The sequence below is a fragment of the Neovison vison genome, chromosome 13, assembly GCF_020171115.1.
Source record: "Neovison vison isolate M4711 chromosome 13, ASM_NN_V1, whole genome shotgun sequence".
In the NCBI taxonomy this organism is placed as follows: domain Eukaryota; kingdom Metazoa; phylum Chordata; class Mammalia; order Carnivora; family Mustelidae; genus Neogale; species Neogale vison.
In genome coordinates, this window is record NC_058103.1 from 1,248,271 (window position 1) to 1,268,439 (window position 20,169).

Sequence of the window (20,169 nt, forward strand, 5' to 3'; positions counted from 1 at the left end):
TGTCCCCGCACACGTGTCCCGTGCAGGCGTGCACACGCTCGTGCGATGCCTCTGTCCAGAAGACGTTCGCAAGAGCCACGGAGCGGGTGGGGACGGTCAGACACGGGAGGATCGGGAAGATGACGCCGCTGCGTCCCCGTACTGCCCACCAGAAGCCGACAGTTCTTCCCGGGATCTTACGAACATTACGAAATGAGTCGGGAAACGGGAAGGGCTGAGAAGGCTCCAAACCTCGGTCAAGGGGGCACCTGGGAGGCACCATCGGTGAAACGTCCGACTCGTGATCTCAGGTCGTGAGTTCAAGCCCCGCGCTGGGCTGCACGGCATGGACCCTGCTTAGAGAAAACCAGCACGAGGAAACCTTCGTGGGGTAGAGCAGGACGACAGACAGCGGAGACCAGGCACGAGGCTGGAGTCATTACCCCGCGTGGCATTCACGGAGGGTCAGGGGAGAGCGGGGCAGCGGGGTCGGCGGGGTGTGGGGAGCACGTACTACCCAGACCCAAGACCCACCGGGCCAGTGAGAAGGCCGACTGCCGACGGGCAGAGGGATGGAGCGCGGAGAGCCTGCCCCTGCGGAAAGAGTAAAGACTTCCCGGGGGTGGAGGGGCACTGGGGAAACGCGCACAGGCACTTCCCAAAGGGTCAGGCACGAGATGGCCAGCGTCGCGCCATCGGTGGGGCCGCAGTGAGACCCCAGGATACAGCACGGGGCTCGGCTGCAGGACCCAGGCACCCGCTGCAGGGGGAGGGCTGCCCTCTGTGTGCACACGAGCCACGGACGGCCACAGAAGTCGCTGGAAACGGCGAACGGCCCCACGTGCCTCAGAACAGAGGAGGCCGAGGAGCTGAGGACGTTCCGTGCAGCGGTGAGGGCAACGGTCACGTGCGTGACACTCACACACACGTCCCTGGGGGAGAAGCCCGGCCCAGGACACACCACATGGGACCTCCGGAAGCTCAGGAACAGGACAGAGCTACGGTACAGCACCGACGGGCACGCTTGGGTGTCAGCCACACGGAAAAGCGCTCCAGCTCCGTGGCCCATGGCCCGTGGTCGACTCCCTGCCCCTCATGGGGCTTCCAGGGGCGTCCACTGCGCTCAGCACCAAGTACTTGCTGCCTTCTGTCCGCGTATCGGCCGTGGTTCCCGGTGGGGCGCTGCAAGGGGGAATTAACAGAAAACGAGAGAAGACGATGAATAACACGTTTTCTAAAAGCGTCTGTTTATTCATTTGAGCCGAGCAGGGGGAGCGGCAGGCAGAGGGAGGGGGAAGCAGCTCCCCGCCGAGCAGAGAGCCCGCCGTGAGGCTCGATCCCAGGACCCTGAGACCACGACCCCAGCCGAAGGCAGACACTTCACTGACCGAGCTCCCCGGGCGCCCGTGGGTAAAACATTTTTAAGTATTAAAGGAAAATGACTGGGAGCCTGGCTGGCCCTGGTGGGGGGACACAGAGATCTTGATCTCGGGGTCATGCGTTTGAGCCCTGTGTAGGGGGCACAGATTACGTGAACATAAAATATTTGTTTAAATGATAATAATAAAGGAAAATAACTATGAACCTGGAATTTTATGTGCAAGCGAGTTTCCCTTCACACGGGGAGCGTCACAGACGTGTTCTCGGGCACAAAGGGCTCCGAAAGTCTGTCCCAGCTGGAATCCTGGAACGTGTGTTCGGATTCAAAGCAGAGACACGTCTAAGCGACTCGTCCGGAGATGCGCACCGTGACGTAGCTGTGGTCTCGGTAAAGGCTGTGCTGGTCCTAAAGACGCTCCTAAGAGCCGGGGGCTGAAAGCTTGTGCGACGCGACTTTGGGAATTTGGGAGAATAAAGGACACGAGAACATGCTGAAGCTTTTATTTTGTTGAAAACGGTAGAAGTACAGGTGAGCGTGAAGAAGCCGTCCGCCGCGGTGGGAGCGGCCGGGTCCTGGAGCCGCACGCGTCTGGGGGCCCCGCGCTCCGGCCCCGCACTGCACGCGGACGCTGCTTGAAAATCACATCTTTTTTTGAAAGCCGTCTGTGAATAAACATGAGAACAGCTTTAGTTCAGGACACCTTCCACGGGAACAGACGGTGTGTGATGTGTGAAGCCCAGCAGAAAACCCCATCTACCGAGCGGTGGACCTGAAAACAAGAAAGGGAGGAGACCAACGTTCCGGAAGATAAACAGAAAATGCAGAGAAGAACCCTAATCCAACATGGTTACACCGAGCGCACAGCTGGGGCCCCCGGGGCCCGAGAGGGCTGAGCGTCTGCCCTCGGCTCGGGTGGTGACCCCGGGGTCCCGGGACCGAGCCCCACGTCGGGCCCCTGCCCAGCGGGGAGCCGGCTTCTCCCTCTGCCCTCCCCACGCAACACGGTCTCTTTCTAGGACAGTAAGTGTGGGTTGGTCGGTTTTGTTTTTTTTAAGTTAAAACAGGGCTTTTTACAGGAATGCGGGGACGGCCCCTCGTGGGAAGGAGCGCTGCCGTGAACGTGGCGGGTCTCCCTGCGGAAGCGTGAAGAACGGCGTGCGGCGGTCCCCACCAGTGAAGACGAAGCCTTGGGAATCTGATGTACATAAAGCTCTTAGGAAATGAAGAGCAGAAGCAAAGTTCCCAAGTCACAAAGCTTCACGGAAAGCACCCAGTGAGCGGTTCATGGAGGAGACTGGGGTGCACGTCCTGGCCGAGGGAGAGCGGCCTTCCTGCCTCCTGCCGCCGGGGGAGGACGCGTTAGCCACGTGGCCAGAACGAGACGTGGCCCCGCGGAGGCGGTCTACACCCGCAGTGACAGGCATCACGTCTCCTGCCGGGGGACAGACGGCACTGGACTTGGAGGACGCGCCCCATCGGGGAGGAGAGGGCGCTTCCGGGCCGAGGTGGCGTTGGGAAGCGGCGCACGGCGTAGCAAACCAGACAACACCCGCGGGGGGCTCTGATGTCGGAAGACGCGGGCGTAAAGGAAAAACCCAAGAGCAGGAAATGGGCGAGCACGTGCCGTGGAGAGGCAGCGCGTCCCCAGACGCCGTCGGAACCGAGCAGCCACCGGACGCCCCATCTGGTGAAGGCGGCAAAGGGCAAGCGCAAGCAGGTGTCTGCCCAGGGACGGAGAGGGCGCGACGGTGCGGGCCCGCGGGACGGGGGCTGCTCCCCGTGTTGGGTCAAGCCCCTACCCCCTGCCCTCCGCCCGGCCTCTGTCTACCCTGCGGGCCCGGACACATTATGACCCCGATCCCTCTTCTCCAGGGCTCCTGCCTCTGTCTCCTCCACACGTCCTCACAGGTCACGACGTCACGGAGGGTTCTACTGCGGCGCGGCCCTCCTTGTCTCTCTGGGGCCCTCGGAGCAGCAGGTCGGTGGGGGTCACGGAGTGCAGGGTCTTCACCCCTACAGCTGCACGGAATGTCCCGTCTCCCTAGGGAGCCTGGGCTCACAGACACCTGCCTGCCCAGAGCCGTCCCACTGCCCCCCCGTGGGCCCTCACTCCCCCCACTGCCTTGCAGCCCCCTTCATGGACCCCACAGCCCCCCACTGGACCCCACTGTCCGCCGCTGCCCCCCACAAGCCCGGCCAGGCCGCCTGGCGTAGTGAGCTCCGCAGGTCTGCGCCTGCGTCTGCTCCAGAGGCTGCCTCAGGCCTGTGGACCTGTCCTGTCCCTGCAGGGAGGCAGGGAGTGTCAGACTGCGGCCCCAGAGGACGGGACGGGCCGCGCTAGTTCTCCAGACACCTCCGGCCAGCCACTGAGCCTGCAGAGCACTCCCGCTCGCTTCCCCTGCCCAGGCTGGGCCTCTGCGGCCCAGACCCACCCACGTGCCCCCGCATCCACAGCCAAGTCGCACAGACAGGACCGGGGTTTTGAGCGGGCTTGTATTGGATCCACAGATCAGTCTGACCACGGGCAGCCCCGTAGAACTGAGCGTGCCTCTGGCTTCTACACGTCGAGCTCCCGGGGGCCCACGGGGGTCCCGGCTCAAGGGCAGTCCCCAGAAGGCAGGGAGCTTTGAGTGGGCTTGCTTCCCAGATGAGGAGGGTCCCACCGGCAGTCAGGACGGCTGAGAGCAGACAGAGGGGTCGGCTGCAGGGAGTCCAAAAGGGACTCCACACACTCAGAGGACGGCGGGCAGACGGTCGAGGCCCCGTGAGCCCTGGACCACAGCTGGAACTCTGACAAGGGGCTGGCAGGGGGGCTGTGGTGGGAGGGAAGGACCCCGGCCCAGAGACTGCAGGGGCCAGGCCCGTGAGGAGAGGGTCAGGGATGCCCTCCTGACCAGTCTGCCTGGTCTGACCAGTGCAGAGGGAGCACCGGGTGTCCCCCCGAGGGATGAGGGCCGGGTCGGGGGGGCCGAGACCAGCGTGGTGGTCCAGCACAGCCCGGCCAAGCAGGCAAAGCCAACGAGCGAACGTCCCGTGGGGACCCGGACTGTGAGAGCGTCCTCGGGCCCGACCCGGCAGCAGCAGCAGGAGGCACCGCACCTGCCTAGCAGCGGGCTGGGGTTCAGCTGTCCCGGCTGAGAGAGGCAGGACGAGGTCGTCTGTGCCTGCTGGGTGAGGGGCGCCGAAAGGCTGAGCCCCTGGGATGGAGGGGGCCTGTTCCGGCGAGCTGGGGGCACATCACCCAGACAGATGGCTCTTTGTCAGGGCCGAGCCCAGCTCCCCGAACAGTCCCACGAACAAAGCCCCCTCTGTCCACAGTGGCCTCCCCCTCACCCCCAGCACCGCCCCCAGGAAAGGAACAGCATCCCCCACCCCCAGGCTCCCGGCCAGCATCCCTGCCCAACACACACGCACACACACCAGGCCCGGGCACAAGGTGGGACGCAGTGTGGATGGGACGTCCAGGGCTGTCCGCTCCTCCAGGACCCTGAGGCCCAGTCCGTGCTTCAGGCCGTGCCTGACCCTCCAGCTCCAGGGCAGCCCAGGACTAGCCCTCCTTTGGGCCTCACTACCCAGGGTCCCGTTTCCTGGGCCTGAGCACAGACCTGACCCTCCCCAACAGGAACCTGGAGGGCTGGCTGAGGGGGGACCAGGACAGGGCCTCACCCCTGCAGGGAGGCCTCTACAGCTTATTTCTGCATACTCTCTTGATCCTGAACGCCCACAGACACCTGTCCTGTCTGCCTCCACTATGTCCCAAAGCAGGGATGGGCCAGAGCTCAGGGCAAGCAGCCCAGGGGGTCGTGTCTGCAGCATCCCTGGGGCCACCCAGAAACCGGCTCCTCAGGGCGTCAGGGCCGGGCCCCTCCAGCAGGACACGCCCCCGTGCCCTCAGCGACCAGGCGGCAGGATCCAGATGAGGCCGGGCTCCGCTCCCGCCAGTCTGGCCAGCTCCTGCCGACACCGTGTCTGCAGCTGGCCCAGCGCAGTCTCCAGACGGCTTTCCCGGATCCTCAGCGCCCCAGTCAGCTCGGCAGCCCGCAGGCCTGGGCCCTCGACGGCTCTGGCGTCCCTCTTCACCAGCCTGCAGGGCCTGTGGGGCTGCGCCGGGGCCCCACCTTGCTCCCAGGCCCGCTGCAGAGCTGCCAGGTCCCGTCCCACAGCCTCCTGTGTGGCCTGCTGCGCAGCGCTCCACTCCGGCCCCCAGCCTCCAGCCTGCAGAGGGGGAGGGGGCAAGGGGGAGGTCCTGAGGCGGGGGCAGCCACACCCGCCCAGGTCACAGGCTTTGAGCCCCCTCGGCCCCAGCACCAACCCCCAGCAGCGCCCTGAGAAGGGCTGACAGCCCAGATCCGACTCCTCCTGGGAAGGGGGCCGACCACCGTGCCGGCCCCTCCAGCCCTTATGTCTCCCTCACGGAGCACCTGAGCCCTGAGCCCGTGGAGGGGCCCCGGGGACAGGGCCGGCAGCTGCAGGCGCGACTCACTCCACAGATCACCAGAGCCGAGCACAGACCCCCCACCCACCTACCCCCCCGGCCCAACCCACCGGCAGGGTCAGTGTCAGCCCCCCACACCCAGTCCTCTGCTGAATCGGCCTCCCCGGGCCCAGCGCTCCCAGGATGGGGACCGTGCGGCGGGCCGGCCCAAGGGGACACGGCCTGTGGAGGCCACTTCTGACCCTCCAGGCGGGCCCATCCAGAGGCTCTGTGGGGTGGGGACTGAGAAGAGGCTGTGTCCCCAGAGTGCGGCCCTCAGGGGGCTCTGGTCCAAAGCCTCGTGCGGCGGCAGACAGCTTGTGAGACGCCGGTCAGCACGGGCCACGCTCCTGCGGCCACCACAGCAGAGGGCAAAGGGCTGCGGGCTGCTCTTCACACGGCCCTACAGGCTTTGGGGGGAAACCGTGCCCACGCGTTCCACCGAGACGCTTCAGGAACCACGAAGGGACCGTGGCTGGTCCCGCTCGTGGAGAGCACGGCCGCGCGCGGACGGGGCCGCGGCTGGGGGCTGGGACAGCGGGACTCCTCCGGCCACCACCCTCCAGGGCTGCTGCAGTCTGCCCTGCCTCCCAGCCTTCAACCGCCGGAGTTCCACGAGGGCTGTGTCACCGTGCCCCGTGTCCGCCCCAGGCCCCCACCTTGGCCTCCCAGGCCGCCCGTCGGGGCTCCACAGCCCCCTGCAACTCCCCATGCAGGCCCCGTAGCTCCCGGGCCACCAGCTCCAACTCGCCAGGTCCCGACGCGGGGTCCCTGGGCAGAAACGTGGCCGGTGAGGTTTGCAGGGGGCAGCTGCCCAGGACCGTATCCTGCAGAGAGAGACCCAAGTAAGAGGCAGCCAGCGAACCCAAGCCTCGTTAGCACAGCCCCAGCCCACAGCCAGTGGGGACAGAAGGGGCAGAGGCCTGGGGGCAGCGGCCTCCCCGCACCCCCACCCCGGACAGCCACCCATCATGCCCGCAGGCCGCGAGGCCGGGGAGGCATGAAGGCCAGACTTGTGGGAGACAGACAGACATCTCGGAAGGCCCCGACTCAGGGCAAGCCGGGTCCTAGCGCCAGCTGCGAGGCTGGCGTGTATGTGACCTCCCGTCTCCCCCTCTGGGAAGAACACAGCTGACCGCCCCACCCCGGGCTGCTGTGGTCAAGGCTCCGGGAAGGGAGGGGAGCCGGGCGCACCATCCACTGCCAGAAGACCAGCTCCCGACGCCGCCACTGCAGGGCAGCCTCCAGACGGGTGTTCTCGCTCTCCAGCCTCTGAAGCAGCTGCAAAGCAAACCACAAACCGTGGCCAGCTCGGAACCTCACTGGGACCCCCAGTACCGGCCACACCATCATGCCCACCAGTCTCTAGCGCCCCCAAGCCGGTCACTCCCATCAGCCACCCGCGCCGCAGGGCAGCCCCACTGCCAGGGACCACCAGGCCGACCAAACCTGGGGGCCCCACACTGGCCCCAAAGGAGGGCCCCCACGGGGCCAGGCGCTGACAACAAGGACCTTCGGCTCAGGACCTCCGCCCCACGCCCCTCACTAACTGGGGGCTGCACCCGAGACACGGGCAGAGGAGGAAGGCCCAGGATGGGGAGACTGCCAGGCTCTGGGGAAGGGAACCCTTCCTGGGGGAACCCCCCAACCCACCAGGCTCAGCCCCCAACGTGCAGACCCCACCCAGACACGGGGGTCCCGGGATGGCCATGTGGTCCAGCTCCGGCCAGTCCCACCAGCAGAGGCCCACTCAGCCCTGCGGAGGTCCAGTGCAGGCCTCCCCCAGCCCCCGCCCCGTGCCCCCACCCCCCCACCCGCCACCCCCACCAGTCCTTCCTGCTATGACTCCTCTGTGAACGCAGCAGCCAGCCCTGGCCACAGGCACTGCTCCTTCCAGAAGACAGAGATGCTTCCTGGGAACCCAGCAGCGTGTTCTGGGGCCAAGACAGGGGCCAGCTAAGAGCTCTGCCCAACCACCACACCCTGCACAACAGGCACGCGTGGCTCGGAGGCTCACCGACAGAGAGAACCACCCGTGGGTCTACGGGAGCGCGGCGACACGGGGCAGGGCAGGCCACACGCGAGCGTGTGCACAGTTCCGGCCCCCACGTGCTCCCTCCTCCCCAGCTTCAGGAAAGGGGGGCAGCCCAACAGGAAGAAGCAACAAGTCCCCTCTGCCCTGCAACTTTCAGGCGCACTGCTAGAGCCCTCCTGAGACAACCCCCACCCCCTGCTCCGTCCTGCTGCCCCGTGGCCGGGCACCAGGACGTAAGAAGGCCGCAGCCGCAGCCAGGAAGCACGCCCGCTCACTGCCAGCTAGTCCACAGCACGCCTGGCCTCGCGCAGCAACCGTAGATCACTCGGGAAGCTTCTGGGACCCGTCCCAAGAGTGCAGGCCCTCTGGGTACACTGGCCCAGGCTTCTGCCAGCTCCCCCTCCAGAAACCTCGGAAGGAAGCCACCCGTGACCCCCATCCACCTCGAGCCGTCTGCCGTCCTGCGGCACCAACACAGCCCAGCCTCAGAGGCAAGGGGGAGCCCCACAGCCCCCCCACACCACAGAGGCCGGAGCCCCAGGCAACACCTGGCTGGGCTGGGGCAGCTTCTGCTCTGCTCCAGCCTGGGGGCGAGGGCCCAAGGGCAGGAAGCCTGGGCCTCGCTGAGTCACCCATAGAAGGGGACATAGCCAAGGGCTCCTCGGGTCGCCGAGACACTGCCTCTGCACCCTCAGGGACCAGTGCAGCCCGCCTGAGCAGGGCCAGCCAGGGATTGGCCGGGGACGCAGGCCTGGCAGACAACCCAGGTGGCTACCCCAACCCCACAAAAGGGAGCACATGACTCCAGAGCAAGGATCTGCGGGACCTGGAAAGAGGGGCCACTCCAGCCCTGAGCGTCTGCCCTCCTGCCTGGCCAAGTGTCCCCCAGGCTGGACAGTGCCAAGTGCCCGAGCCCAGCCCTCAAGCGACAGCCAGCCCTGGGCCTGTCCCAGGACACCCTGGACATGTAGCCCAAGGGAAGGAGACAACAAAGACAAAATGCAGTCTCCTGAAAAGAAACTCAGCAAAGTGTGGGGCATGCTAGACCACCCCTCCTCCCACCATCTCAATTGCCAGATGACCCCTGCACGCACTCCAGGCACCTACCCCATGAGCCTGAACCCTTGAGCAGTCTTCCATAATTCCAGAGCGCCCTCCCCCAACCCAGCTGCCAGCCCAGCCTAGATACCTGGTGCCCCTGGGGCCCTAACCATGCCCAGCCACATGTGCACACAGCAGCTGGTCTAGATTCCTGCACCACTGGACGCTCTAGGGAGCTGGGGAAGGCCTTGAGGACATTCCTGCCCCCCACACCAGCCAGATGGCAAGCTGGGCAATCACCCAGGCTCAAAGCTGGGCAGCTGGGTCCTCCTCCTCAGGTCCCTCCCCACCGCAACCCTCACCACCTCACTGCTTTGCACTCCTATGGTACCGACGCGCACCAGCCCTCACCTGCCGGCCACCCTCTGGGTCCCTGAGCAGCTCGGTCTCAGCAACAGACAGGTGGCCAAGGCCGCGGTCACTGTGGCAGCCCCGAGTGTAGGAGTGGATCTGAAACAGGGAGTGCGAACCCCAGGTGAGCAGGAAGGGGCGCTTCTCCAAGCGCCGAGGGAGGTTTTTGGAGCCTCCCTTATAGGCAAGGAAATGGGCCACCCCTCGCCAAGGTGCTCCAGGGCAGGCCCGGGGGTTTGTGAGTGGTCAGGCTTAGGACAGTAGTCAGCACTGCTGGGGCGCCGGCCAAGGCCCTCCAGGAGGTCCCTGAAGGGGGAGGGGCACTGGGTGGTCCTGCCTACAGCTTCCCCATCCCACACAGTTCCCAGGAGTCTGGTGGGGATGGGATGGGGCACCCCTGCTTCTCCCTAAGCTCATCAACTGCCAGGTCCATGTGGTGGAAGAAACAGCCTCTGGACAGGCTAGGTGGTCCGGTGGAGCCAGCGGTGGGGACACAGAGTGACTGGTTGGGTCTGGGGGGCAGGGAAGGCTTCCCGGCAAGGTGAGACCAGAAGGCATCACGGAGGTTAACGGGTAGCCATGTCCCAGCCAGGACAAGCAAGTGAAGCTTGAGCCAAGAAAGAGAGACACAGGTTCCAAGAAGAACTGAAGGAGCAAAAGGTCTTCTGCAGGGGTGCAGAGGTGCACAGGTCCAGGGTGCAGAGGTACAGAGTGGGGGGCCCAGCATGGAGGAGCCCTATGCTGGTGTGAGTCTGAGCCTCCCTGCCCAGCCACCTCTCAACCTGGACTTTGTACTACACCTGTAAGAGGGACCTGTGCCCCCAAAGCTGTGCCTTACCTGCCCTCAGGAACCCTAAAGAAGGGCGCCTGGGTGGCTCAGAGGGTTAAGCCGCTGCCTTCGGCTCGGGTCATGAACCCGGGGTCCTGGGATCGAGTCCCGCATCGGGCTCTCTGCTGAGTGGAGAGCCTGCTTTCCTCTCTCTCTCTCTCTCTCTGCCTGACTCTCTGCCTACTTGTGATCTCTCTCTGTCAAATAAATAAATAAAAATCTTTAAAAAAAATAAAATAAAATAAAAATTAAAAAATTAAAAAATAAAAAAAGGAACCCTAAAGAAGCTGCGTACTGCCCACCAGCCTACACCCAGGATGTGGGAGAAGGAAGCGGTACCTTGGTTCCAGAAACAGGCCCAGGCAGGAGCGGCTCCCCCAGGGCCCAGAACCCATTTCTTCTCAGAGACAGAGCCTCAGGGCTCTGATGACCTCTGGAACCAGGAAAGCCAACCCCACAGGCTCCCCGATCCACGACTCACTGCCTAAGGGATGCTCAACTCCACCTGCCCCAGGACCCCTCCTGGACCATCTGAAGCCCTGGGCTCAGGTTCTGGGCCACTGCAGGGCAGTGCCCAACGGGTCAGCTCCCAGCCAGGCCTGGGCCCCAAGCAGCCCAAGGCCAGGCTCCAGACTGGATGGACAGGCCTCGGGCAGAGAGAGGCAGCCAACAGCCTGTAGCACAGACAGTAAGTGCCCCTGGGTAGACAGTCCTCAGGGGACAATACCTTGCCCAGAAGGGCACACAACTCCTGCTGACTGGTGATCAGGTCTCGCCACCGGAACCTCAGCGTTCCCATCAGCCACTGCAAGTGGCGTATGTCCACAGGGCCATCTGCTTCTTGGCAGGGTGCAGGTGGGCCAGGACTGGCCAGGGCTTCATACTGAAAAGGGCACAAGGGTCACACCCTGCTCCCATATTCCCTGTGGAGACCCCAAGGGAGACAGGAAAAAAGAGGCTCCTGGAGGGAGAGCCAAGGGCCGCCAGGGCTGCCAAGAGGAGACTTGGGGGGGCGCCTGGGTGGCTCAGCGGGTTAAAGCCTCTGCCTTCGGCTCAGGTCATGATTCCAGGGTCCTGGGATGGAGCCCCGCATCGGGCTCTCTGCCCAGCGGGGAGCCTGCTTCCCCCTCTCTCTCTGCCTGCCTCTCCCCTTGTGATCTCTGTCTGTCAAATAAATAATTTTAAAAATCTTAAAAAAAAAAAAAAGGAGACTTGGGAGTCACACCGTATGAGCACACGCGCTGCCCTGCCCGGGAGGCCAGGTGAAGCAGGCGGGAGCAGGGAGGGGAAATGCGGACCCTCCCAGGCCCGCACACCAGGGACTGCCAGCCCCCAGTCCGATGCCCCCTCCAGGCATACGCACCTGCCACAGGGGTATCTCATCACCCAGCCACACGCGAGTCTGGGCCAGCAGGTGTTCCAGCAGGGGCCCGCGGGCCAGCAGCCAGGCCAGCGCCAGCAGAAGCTCACGGCTGCCCTGGGAGCCGTCCTCGGGGAGCCGGGCCAGCACCCGCCTGGGGTAGCCCTGGGAGCACAGCGCCGACTTCACCAGGCGGACCTGGGCCCCTAGGGATGGAGGACCGCCTGCTCAGGGGGCCGCCCACGGGAAGACCCGGCACGACCCCCAAGAAGAGGCCATGTTTGGAGGGAACGATCCATACTCACAGCACAGGGTGAGGGGATCAGGGCTAATGGGGGCGGGCTCATGAGGCGGGCGGGGCTTTGTCCGAGCAGGTGGAGGGGGCGGGGCCAGGGCCCGTAGGGGCGGGTTCTTACCCGGGAGGCGGGGCTAACCGGGAGGGGGCTTTACAGGAGGCGGGCCCAGGCACAGGGTTTGTGAGTGGATAGAGCCGGCCCTCGGGGCGTGGCTTACTGTGGGGGCGGGACTAACTGGGGCGGGGCTTCCGCGAGCAGGTGGACCCGCGGTGAGTGGGCGGGCCTTATGGGAAGGCGGGGCTTACCGAGGGCAGGGGAGGCCCGGGTGCCGGCAGCCGCCGGCGGCGAGAGCACGCGGAAGAGCAGCCGCCAGAGCGCCGGGGCCTGGGGGAACCAAAGAGCGGCGTTCAGCGGGGCCGGCCGCCTCCCTGCGTCCGCCCGGGCCCCCGCTCCCCGACCCCTGGGCCTCACCGCCTCCGGACGGTCGAACTTGGCGCGGCGGAAGATCTCGGGGCTGGGCCCGGCGGGCAGCGTCTGACTCAGCGCGGCGATGGCCTCGGGCAGGGCCCCGACCGCGTGCCCCCGGCCCCCCCGGCGCCGCCGCCGCCCCATGCAGCCGGCTTCCCTCGGGTAGCGTGCCGCGGCCGCCGCGCTGGGCAGTCGCCGGGTCCCCGAGCGGGCGGGGACACGCCTCCAGCGCCGGCCCAATGAACGGCACCGGGGCCTTTGAGTGATGTCTGTCCTGTCCAGTGCGGAGGCCGTTCCAGGGCGGCACGGGCCAATTGACGTCGAGGGCTCCGCGGGGCCCGGCCTGGGGCCCAATCGCGCGGACCCGCCTCGCTCAGGCCCCGCCCCTCAGCGCCCCGCCCAGCCTCGCGCCAGAGGCCGCGGAGCGACCGCGCGTGCGTCCGCGGCCGCGCGCTCCGGGGCCCTTCGGCCTCCGCGAAGCCCGGCCCGGCGGGCGCGCCAGGGGCTCCCTCGGGGTGCGGACGGCGCCTCCGCTCCCAAGCCCGGCCCCGCACCGCGGTCTGGCGGGTCCCCGGCGGCCGCGGCCCCGGCCCCGGAGTCCGACAGCGCGCACGGACAGGGAGGCGGCGCGCGTCCGCCCCGAACGGCAGCGCCCCCGCCTGCAGAGCCCCGCGCCCCGGCTAGAGCCGGCGGCCCGCGCGGGCCGGTTCTGAACGTGCGGCGGGTAAATCCCACCTCCGCGCGGCGGCCGTGGCCACGCCTGCAAGGAGGCGCGTCCGGGCGGGTCCCCGCGCCCCCACCGCGGTCCTCACCGTCGCCCGCCCTCGGCTCGGGCACCGCCGGCTCCTACCCAGGAGGCTCCGGTCCCCGCCCCCAGCCCCCCCTTCCGCTCGGCCCGGCCTGGTCCCCGCAGGCCGCTCTGCCGACGCCAGAATAAAGACCACAGCCCTGACCCACCCGCTCTGGCCGCAGGCGACCCGCGCCGCACGCATCCCGGCTGCGAGGTACCCGCCAGGCCCCCGAACGCGGAGGAGGCAGGAGCCTCCGCGGCCTGGTTCGGCGCTGCCCCTCCCAGCACTTGGTGCAGCTTTTCCTGCGCACCCCGACTCCGCGCGCTGGCGCGACGCCCCCAGCCCCCACCCTCCCAGGGTCCACTGGGAAACCCGCGCCTCACTTGGGCACCGACTGTTCCCTCCCACCCCGGTCTTCCAAACGAACCGTGGCTCCCGCCTTCCGGAGTTCTGCCAGCCACCCAATAACCTTCCCCCACCCTACAGGTGGCCCTTGAGGAACCCTCCCCACACCAGACTGTCCAGCTCAGGCCTGCAAAACCCTGGAGAAGGCCGAGGCCTGGGAGGGGTGGCCCTCTGCCGGGGCTGGAGTCCGAGTGGCCAGGAGGGAATGGGGAGGGCTCTGCGTGTGGCCTAGTCTGCAGGTACTGCTAGAATTGACATGGCACTTTCCAGAGAGCCTCCAACTATCCACTGCCCAGACAGTCCTCAAATTCGCCATTGAGTGGCTGGCCACTCTGTACGGGGTGGGAGGCGGGAGACGAGGGGTGTCTAAGTTCATGCCCGTGCAGGAACACGGCTGGCCTGTTCCATCAGGGCCGGTGGTACTGGGGACAAGGGTGGGGCAGGAAGTGGAGAGAGCAAGCAAGGACGCCTCACCACAACTCCCCCAGAGCTTCTCAAAACCGGAACCAGGGTGAGCACAGCTGGTTCACCCCGTGGCCACCACCCACCAGCTCCTAGGCCTTACCGTCCGCTGACCTGGAGACCCTCCCTTGGGCTTATCCCACAACCTCCGGAGGCTGCGGCATTTACTGGGCTGGGAGCTAGAGCGTGGAGCCAGGGTGGGCCCTTCCTGGGTGGCCAGCCACTTGTCTTGTAGAGGAAGCTTCAGGCTGGGAGGCCCCCAGCACAGCACCCCGCAGGGCAGTGAGCCACAAGGCCAGGTGCGGTAGGAAGAGCCATCAGAGCGGCCAGCGGCAGCTCCCCACCACCGTGCCCCCCCAAATCCTCTCCCCCTCCTCTGCACACACAGGCAAGGCTTCTGAGTGTTCAACTTTATTGAGGGCATGGGAGTCGACAGGAGGCCCCGGTTGCCTGAGGATAAGGCCTGCAATCAGCCTGGAGGGGCAGTGGCCCGGTGGGCAGCCGGGGACAGTGTTCCCATGACCTGCGCAGAGAGAGAGGTGAATGCAGACCCAGAGAGCAGTCAGACCTCCCTCGGGAGTGAGGGGACCATCCCGAAGGCCTGATGGTTTGGGCTGGTACCTGGGTTTACTTGAAAGTGTGGCTCTCAGCTCCACCCCGCCCAAAACCTGCAGGAAAAAAGAGGAGGCAGGTTACGGGTGGCCCGGGGAACCACACCTTCAGGGCAGGCTCGGTGGGGTGGGGGGTCTGGGTGGGGGCGGGGGAAGCATACCTTTAGGCCCGAACATGGAGGCGTAGCAGGGGTGGTTGCAGTAAGGCTTGCCTTCATGCTGCAGGGAGAAGGGCCATGAGGGGCTGACCGCCCTCACCCCGCGCCCCTGCGGCCCTCCAGGCCCCACCTACCTCAGCGTGGCCCCCTGACGTCAGCGTCTTCCCACATTTCTCACACTTCAAGCAAGGCCGATGCCAGTCCTTCCCCAGAGAGGTCACCCGCTCAGCTGCAGAGGCACAGACGGTGCCCCACACCCAGTGTAAGACCCTGCTCTGGGGTCACAGGGCACTGCCACCTACTCACAGCAGCCTTCTCCAGTTCCCTCTGCCCTTGGTCTCACCCGGGGCGCCCGGTGGCCCACCCCGGGTCTCAGCCCTGTGCCCCATCAGTGGGGGGTGGGGGGCACCTCCAGTCCCCTGCGCCAATCCGGCCAAACAAACGGGATGGGGCGCGGGGTGGTACTGCTGGAGGAGACCCGGAGCGCCGGGGGCGGGGGCATGGGTGACCCGCGGCGCTGTACGGGTGGGGCGTGCAGGGCGCCCTTCTCTGGGGACGGAGGCGGGAGAGACACTTCCCACTTCCTCCCCTGGGTGGGCCCCGGGGCGCGGGACAGGGAGGCGGCACCCGGTTCCGAGCGCGCCCCGGATAGCGCCCCGGGCGCCGGTTTCCGCGTCTGTTTCTGCTTAGCGATGGGAGGGGCGGCAAGAACGCAGCGCTTCTCCCTCGGCCGCGCGGTCCCCGCCCGGGGCGCGCCGAGGGGGGACGGGAGAGCGGGGGAGACCCAGCGACGGGGACACCTGAAGAAAGGGGGACCCAGACAAGGGGAGACCCAGCGGGACCGACAGGAAGAGAGCTGGGCGGAGACCCGGAATCAGCAGAGACAGGGCCATCCGACGCCGGGGTCCTGACCCGCACACCCAGGCGGTCGCCGGCAGGGCTGAAGCGTCGGCTCTCGGCACGCGGCCCCCCGGCCCCCCGGCGCGCGCGGCCCTCCGGAGGGGCCTGGCCGGGTCGCCCCTGGGCCGCGCTTCCTCGTGGGGGCGGCGCGGGGCGCGCACTCCCGGCCGGGGCTGAGCTGGGGTAGGCGGGGGACGCTCACCAAAGTACACCTCCTTGTCGCACTTGGGGCACTTAGGCATGGCGGCTGGGGGTCCGGCGCAGACCACTGAGCGGGAGCAAACAGGAGACCGGGACTGGGTGGGTCCCGCCGGGTGCGCGCCTTTCAGGGACCCCAAGACCCCGCCCCCTTGAGACCCGCCCTTCGAGCCCCGCCCCCTGAGTCCTGGCTGTGGACCCAAGGACCTGGGTTCCAGGCCAAGCCGCTAAGAAAGGTCGTCTGGTCCACCCCCGCCTCCGGCAGCGCCCGGGCCCGGCCGACCGCCGGCGGGGAGGGGTCGGGGGGGAGGGTTGTCCGGGGAGAGCGCGGGACCCGTGCGGATGCACTGAAGCCCTGCCCCTCGCCTAAGGTCTAGGGTCTAGGGAGGGGCTTTCCAGCCGTACCCCAGGCCCCCGACACGTGCCCGAGCCCCCAGGCATTCGGGAGCCAGGGAGAGGACAGTCAACGCTTAAATGCAAATACATGGAAACCAGCGCGGGCGGACTTCTCGTCCCAGACAGAGGGTTGGAGATTACCGGGGACGTCTCAGCCCGGTAGTGCCCCAAAACTCCCCTCCGGCTTTAAGCACACGCGGAGCCAGGAGGCCCGGCGCTCCCCAGTTTCCCGCCCCCACGGGACATCCCGGCCTCTTCTGGGCCCCCCACCCCCGCCGCTGCCCGAGAAGACCACGGGACAGCAGCCCGGGGAACTTGGAGGAGGGGACTCCGACACGGGGCGTCCCCTCCCTCCGCGATAACAGGGATCCGTGCGGGGGCGGGGGGCTTTGCCGGGGCAGGTGGAGGCGGCCATGTCCAGGGCATCTCATCTAGGGAGGGAGGGCTCCTTATCTCCGCGGGAAGGGCCCGAGCGGGCACGGCGGGAGTGGTTCCCTCCACCGCCCAGGGCAAGTGGGGGCCGTGCCAGGAAGAGACCATCGGACTCCACCCACCCCCGGAGTGGAGGGGCCCAGGCGCCGGGTGGAGTCTCCCATCCTCCTTCTAGCCCAGGCCTGGGTGGAGTCCCGGCCTCCTTGCCCCCACTTGGAAATCCCTGCTTGTAGGGCGTTGCTTCGCCTGACCGTCCTCCTTCCTGGTGACCCGTTGGCCTCTCCACCTCCCTCTCTCCCCGCTGGGGAGGGCCCGTCCCCTCCTCTGTGGACCCCTCACCTCTCCGCTCGGTGGCACCGCACCCAGTTTCTTGGCTCCCCTGCCCCTACTCCATGCTCCCTCAGTCCAGGCCAGCCTCCGTGCTCCTCCTGCCCTCCTCCCCTGTGTCCGCGGCCCCTCCCTTCAGCTGCCAGCGACCTCAACTCCCCCTGACACACCCATCTCTCAAAACAAGACCGTCCCTGCGCCTTTCCAGGCCCCATCTTCATGGAAGGGGCTGGAGACCATCCTCCAAGAGGTCCCAGGGGCTCCCGGCCTCCCCACAAAGGCACTCAGCCCTGACAGCACCCAGTGCCCCCCGACCTCACCCTCCCCAAAGCCCACCTATCCCCCAGAGCCCCCTTGCCTGGCACTGGGAGAGAGGAGAGAAGCCATGGGTGACCCGATCCTTCATCCCCCAGGGAGGCCTGGCTTGGGGTGAGTGTGGCCACTCTAGGGGTCTAAGAGCCAAGCCCCTGGGCGGACGACACACTGGACCCCACGTCCTTATGTCCTGCTCCTCACGCTTCCCTGTAGTCAGCCCTGCTCCCCATGACCCACACCACATCCATGAAACTGAGTGGCCGGTTGTCCATCACCTTCAGGAGCTTGGCTGCGCACCACGCACAGGGGGATCCCCAGACTCCCACTTGCGGTCACTGGCCTGCTCCAGCCTCGAAGCCTCAGCACTCGCCTCTGGGTCCACCGCCCCCTCTGCCTGGCGCTGGCACAGCGCAGGATGGGTTCTAGAAGTAAGGCCATGAGCCCAACCTCCCCCAGCACACCCACCCGTCCCTCGTCCCTCAATGTCTTCCTGGCAGGTGACGATGCCGCTGCAGACGGGGGTGGGGGGCGGCGCGGGGCTGGGGGTGGGTCCTGACTTCTCTGGCCTGGCTCCAGACCGGGGGAAGAGCAGCAGCGTGGAAGGCGGGGCAGACGGGGACACACAGGAGGGGACAGCAGTGTGGACAGGCCAGAGAGGCAGGCGCGGCAGCAGGAGGACAAGGGCCCGAGGGCCAAGAGCAGTGGTGATGCGGGGTGGGGTTCTGTCCCAGTGGATCCCGGGGCTCCGGCTCCACACAGGTCGCACGGACCGCCTTGTATCTTCCTGAGAAGGCCGTCCTGCAGGGCAGAGGCCTGAGCTCCGGGGCAGGATGCTGGGCCCCACAGGGGGTGCCCGGCTGCGCCCACGTGTGTCCTGGTGCCCGCGGACTCAGCTGTGTCTGAGTGCATTGGTCTGGGTCCCCTGGCTCCCCGTGCAGCCCACACCTCCAGCCCACCCTCAGGCTCCAGGCAGGTGGGGCCGAGAGCCAGCCTTGGCCTCTCCTCCAGCCGCCTCACCCCAGGGATGCCCCCTCACTGTGACTCCAGCCCCACCCACCATGGGGGAGCCCCCCCCTTGAAGACAGGGATGACGAGGTTCCTGCGAGCTTTCCTTGCTGTGATTCCTTGTTGCCATGGTCACGGGGCTGCAGAGTGGAAGGAGGATGTCAAAGGGGGCCAAGGGCCATGTGACTGGCCTGCTGGTTGGTCCACAGCACAGGTTTTCACACACACACACACACACACACACACTCCCTAGCACGCTCCCAGACCTCCGGCCACAGACTGGCAGGCTCCTCCGGCTCCCCTGAGCACCCCACCCGACTTGCCTCCCTCGGGCAGCGGGGTCCCCATCAGCCCCCAGACTGTATGTCCAGGTGCACCCCCGGCTCAGGCTTGGCTGGGTACCCGTTGGGGCCTGGACAGCCTCCCTGGAGACCTGGGCCTGGCCCCCTGCAAGGCCTCCTACTCCCATCGACTCATCTGGCTCCCGTGGCACCAGAGCAGCAGCACTGACCCGGCCCAGGGGGTCAAGCTGACCAGGAAGACCCAGACCTGCCCTGCCCAGACTTCCACCCCTCGCCCCATTCTTCTGTGGGCGCAGTTGGCCTTTGTTACCTGAACAAATGGAGGACACAGTGAGGTGTAGCCTCCCCACACCTCACCCCCTAGCGCACAAGGGCTGTGTCTGGGGCCCAAGGGACTAAGTGGCCAGGACCAAGGCACCGAGCAGCTCAGCTGCTTGCCCCAGACGGTCTTTCTGCTCAGAACGCCCCACCTGGCACTGGGACGGCACGAGGGTACCCCAGGACCCTGAAAGCTGGAGGAGGCCGCGGTGGGGCTCAGGGGGCACTGTCCAAGGCCACCTCCATCTGCTATTCCTTCCCTCCCACATCCCCATGCCCTTGCCTGTCCATGTACCGCCCAGGCCTTGCCGGGGACCCATGTGGGAACCAGGAGGGGCCTTCCCTGCAGGACAATTGCAGAGAGGGCCAGAGGCAGCTCGCCAGCAGTACTCGGGGTCCAGGCACCTGAGAGCCAGCGAAGGCGGGGCTGGACCCCAGTGACCCCTGAGGAATCCATCCGTGTGGCCGGCCACCCACCTGCACTGGCAGAGGGAGCTGGACAGCCCTCCCTGCCCTCCCTCCCTCCCTCCTTCCGTGGTGTGTGATTCATGCTCTGGTCTCCCCCCACTGTTCTCGAAGCCCCCACGCAGTGCCCCAGGCTCCAGGCCCCTTCCTCAATGTGGACAAGCAAGGAAGTGGACAAGCATCAGGTTGTTCCCTCCTAAGGCTGAATGGCCAAACGCCCCAGGGCAATTGCTGGCCTCCCTCTGCAGGGCCCACCCCTGCCCTTTCCCCAGGCTCAGCTGAGTCATGGACACTCAGACATTCCCAGGGCCTATTTTCAGCAGCTTTTCCCCCGGGACCCCCTGTCTGCTCCGAGGTTCTGCCCCAGAGTGGGACCGCTGGGCCCTCGACGGCCTCTCCTTGGACCGTCGGACGCTGCACTTTCCCGGAAGGACTCTGCTCCTGTCCGCCCTGGCCTCATCCAGGACAGGACGGAGGGCGGCTCCTCTCCTGCCCTCTTGGAAGCAGGACTGGCGTGCGGATGCGCCCTCGAGCTCCTTCTGTCGGCCCTGCCTGGGGTCCACAGCCCAGCCACATTGCGGCCCCCTCCTCCCCCTGAAGGCTGAGCCTTGTTCCAAGGATCTGTCCTGGGGCCAAAGCCCATGCAGAGCCGCCTCAAATTCTAGCCTCACCAGCCCAGCAGCTGAGCCTTTTCATGCGCCCCGAGCCCCCTCCCCCCACTCCGGGAAGCCAGCCAAGCCCTGTGCTGCCTACACCTGGCTGCCCCTGTCCTCTGCCAGTCTGCACCTGGGGTAGCGCTGACACTCAGCC

At 66.8% G+C, this 20,169-nt stretch overlaps 2 protein-coding genes across 3 annotated transcripts; both read right to left on the bottom strand.

Moving 5' to 3' along the window:
* Nucleotides 1–1,845: 1,845 nt before the first annotated feature.
* On the bottom strand, nt 1,846–12,435 carry TEDC1 (tubulin epsilon and delta complex 1). 2 transcript variants are annotated; one of them, XM_044230274.1, is made up of 8 exons: nt 12,278–12,435; nt 12,112–12,190; nt 11,514–11,716; nt 10,878–11,033; nt 9,322–9,420; nt 7,029–7,115; nt 6,494–6,661; nt 1,846–5,575 (listed from the first exon to the last, which is right to left on the bottom strand). In XM_044230274.1, exons 1-8 carry the CDS (start codon nt 12,416–12,418, stop codon nt 5,252–5,254), a joined length of 1,257 nt encoding a protein of 418 aa, XP_044086209.1. In that variant the 5' UTR covers nt 12,419–12,435; the 3' UTR covers nt 1,846–5,251. The 2 variants fall into 2 exon arrangements, with proteins under 2 accessions (XP_044086209.1, XP_044086210.1); XM_044230275.1 differs by lacking the exon at nt 9,322–9,420.
* A 1,892-nt stretch (nt 12,436–14,327) lies between these two features.
* LOC122893114 (cysteine-rich protein 1) lies at nt 14,328–15,918 on the bottom strand. The gene is made up of 5 exons (XM_044229937.1): nt 15,804–15,918; nt 14,836–14,930; nt 14,705–14,762; nt 14,554–14,600; nt 14,328–14,455 (listed from the first exon to the last, which is right to left on the bottom strand). Exons 1-4 carry the CDS (start codon nt 15,841–15,843, stop codon nt 14,560–14,562), a joined length of 234 nt encoding a protein of 77 aa, XP_044085872.1. The 5' UTR covers nt 15,844–15,918; the 3' UTR covers nt 14,328–14,455; nt 14,554–14,559.
* Between the last annotated feature and the right edge of the window lie 4,251 nt (nt 15,919–20,169).

Bases quoted from the DNA above. Each gene is read 5' to 3' on its own strand.
- TEDC1 (XM_044230274.1), bottom strand. From the start codon at position 12,418: ATGGGGCGGCGGCGGCGCCGGGGGGGCCGGGGGCACGCGGTCGGGGCC. The intron at 12,191-12,277 runs GTGAGGCCCAGG...TGGTTCCCCCAG, and splicing joins AGTTCGACCGTCCGGAGGCG to GCCCCGGCGCTCTGGCGGCT. The intron at 7,116-9,321 runs GTGAGGGCTGGT...TTTGCTTTGCAG, and splicing joins ACCCAGAGGGTGGCCGGCAG to CTGCTTCAGAGGCTGGAGAG.
- LOC122893114 (XM_044229937.1), bottom strand. From the start codon at position 15,843: ATGCCTAAGTGCCCCAAGTGCGACAAGGAGGTGTACTTTG. The intron at 14,763-14,835 runs GTAGGTGGGGCC...TTCTCCCTGCAG, and splicing joins CGTCAGGGGGCCACGCTGAG to CATGAAGGCAAGCCTTACTG. The intron at 14,601-14,704 runs GTATGCTTCCCC...TTTTTCCTGCAG, and splicing joins CTCCATGTTCGGGCCTAAAG to GTTTTGGGCGGGGTGGAGCT.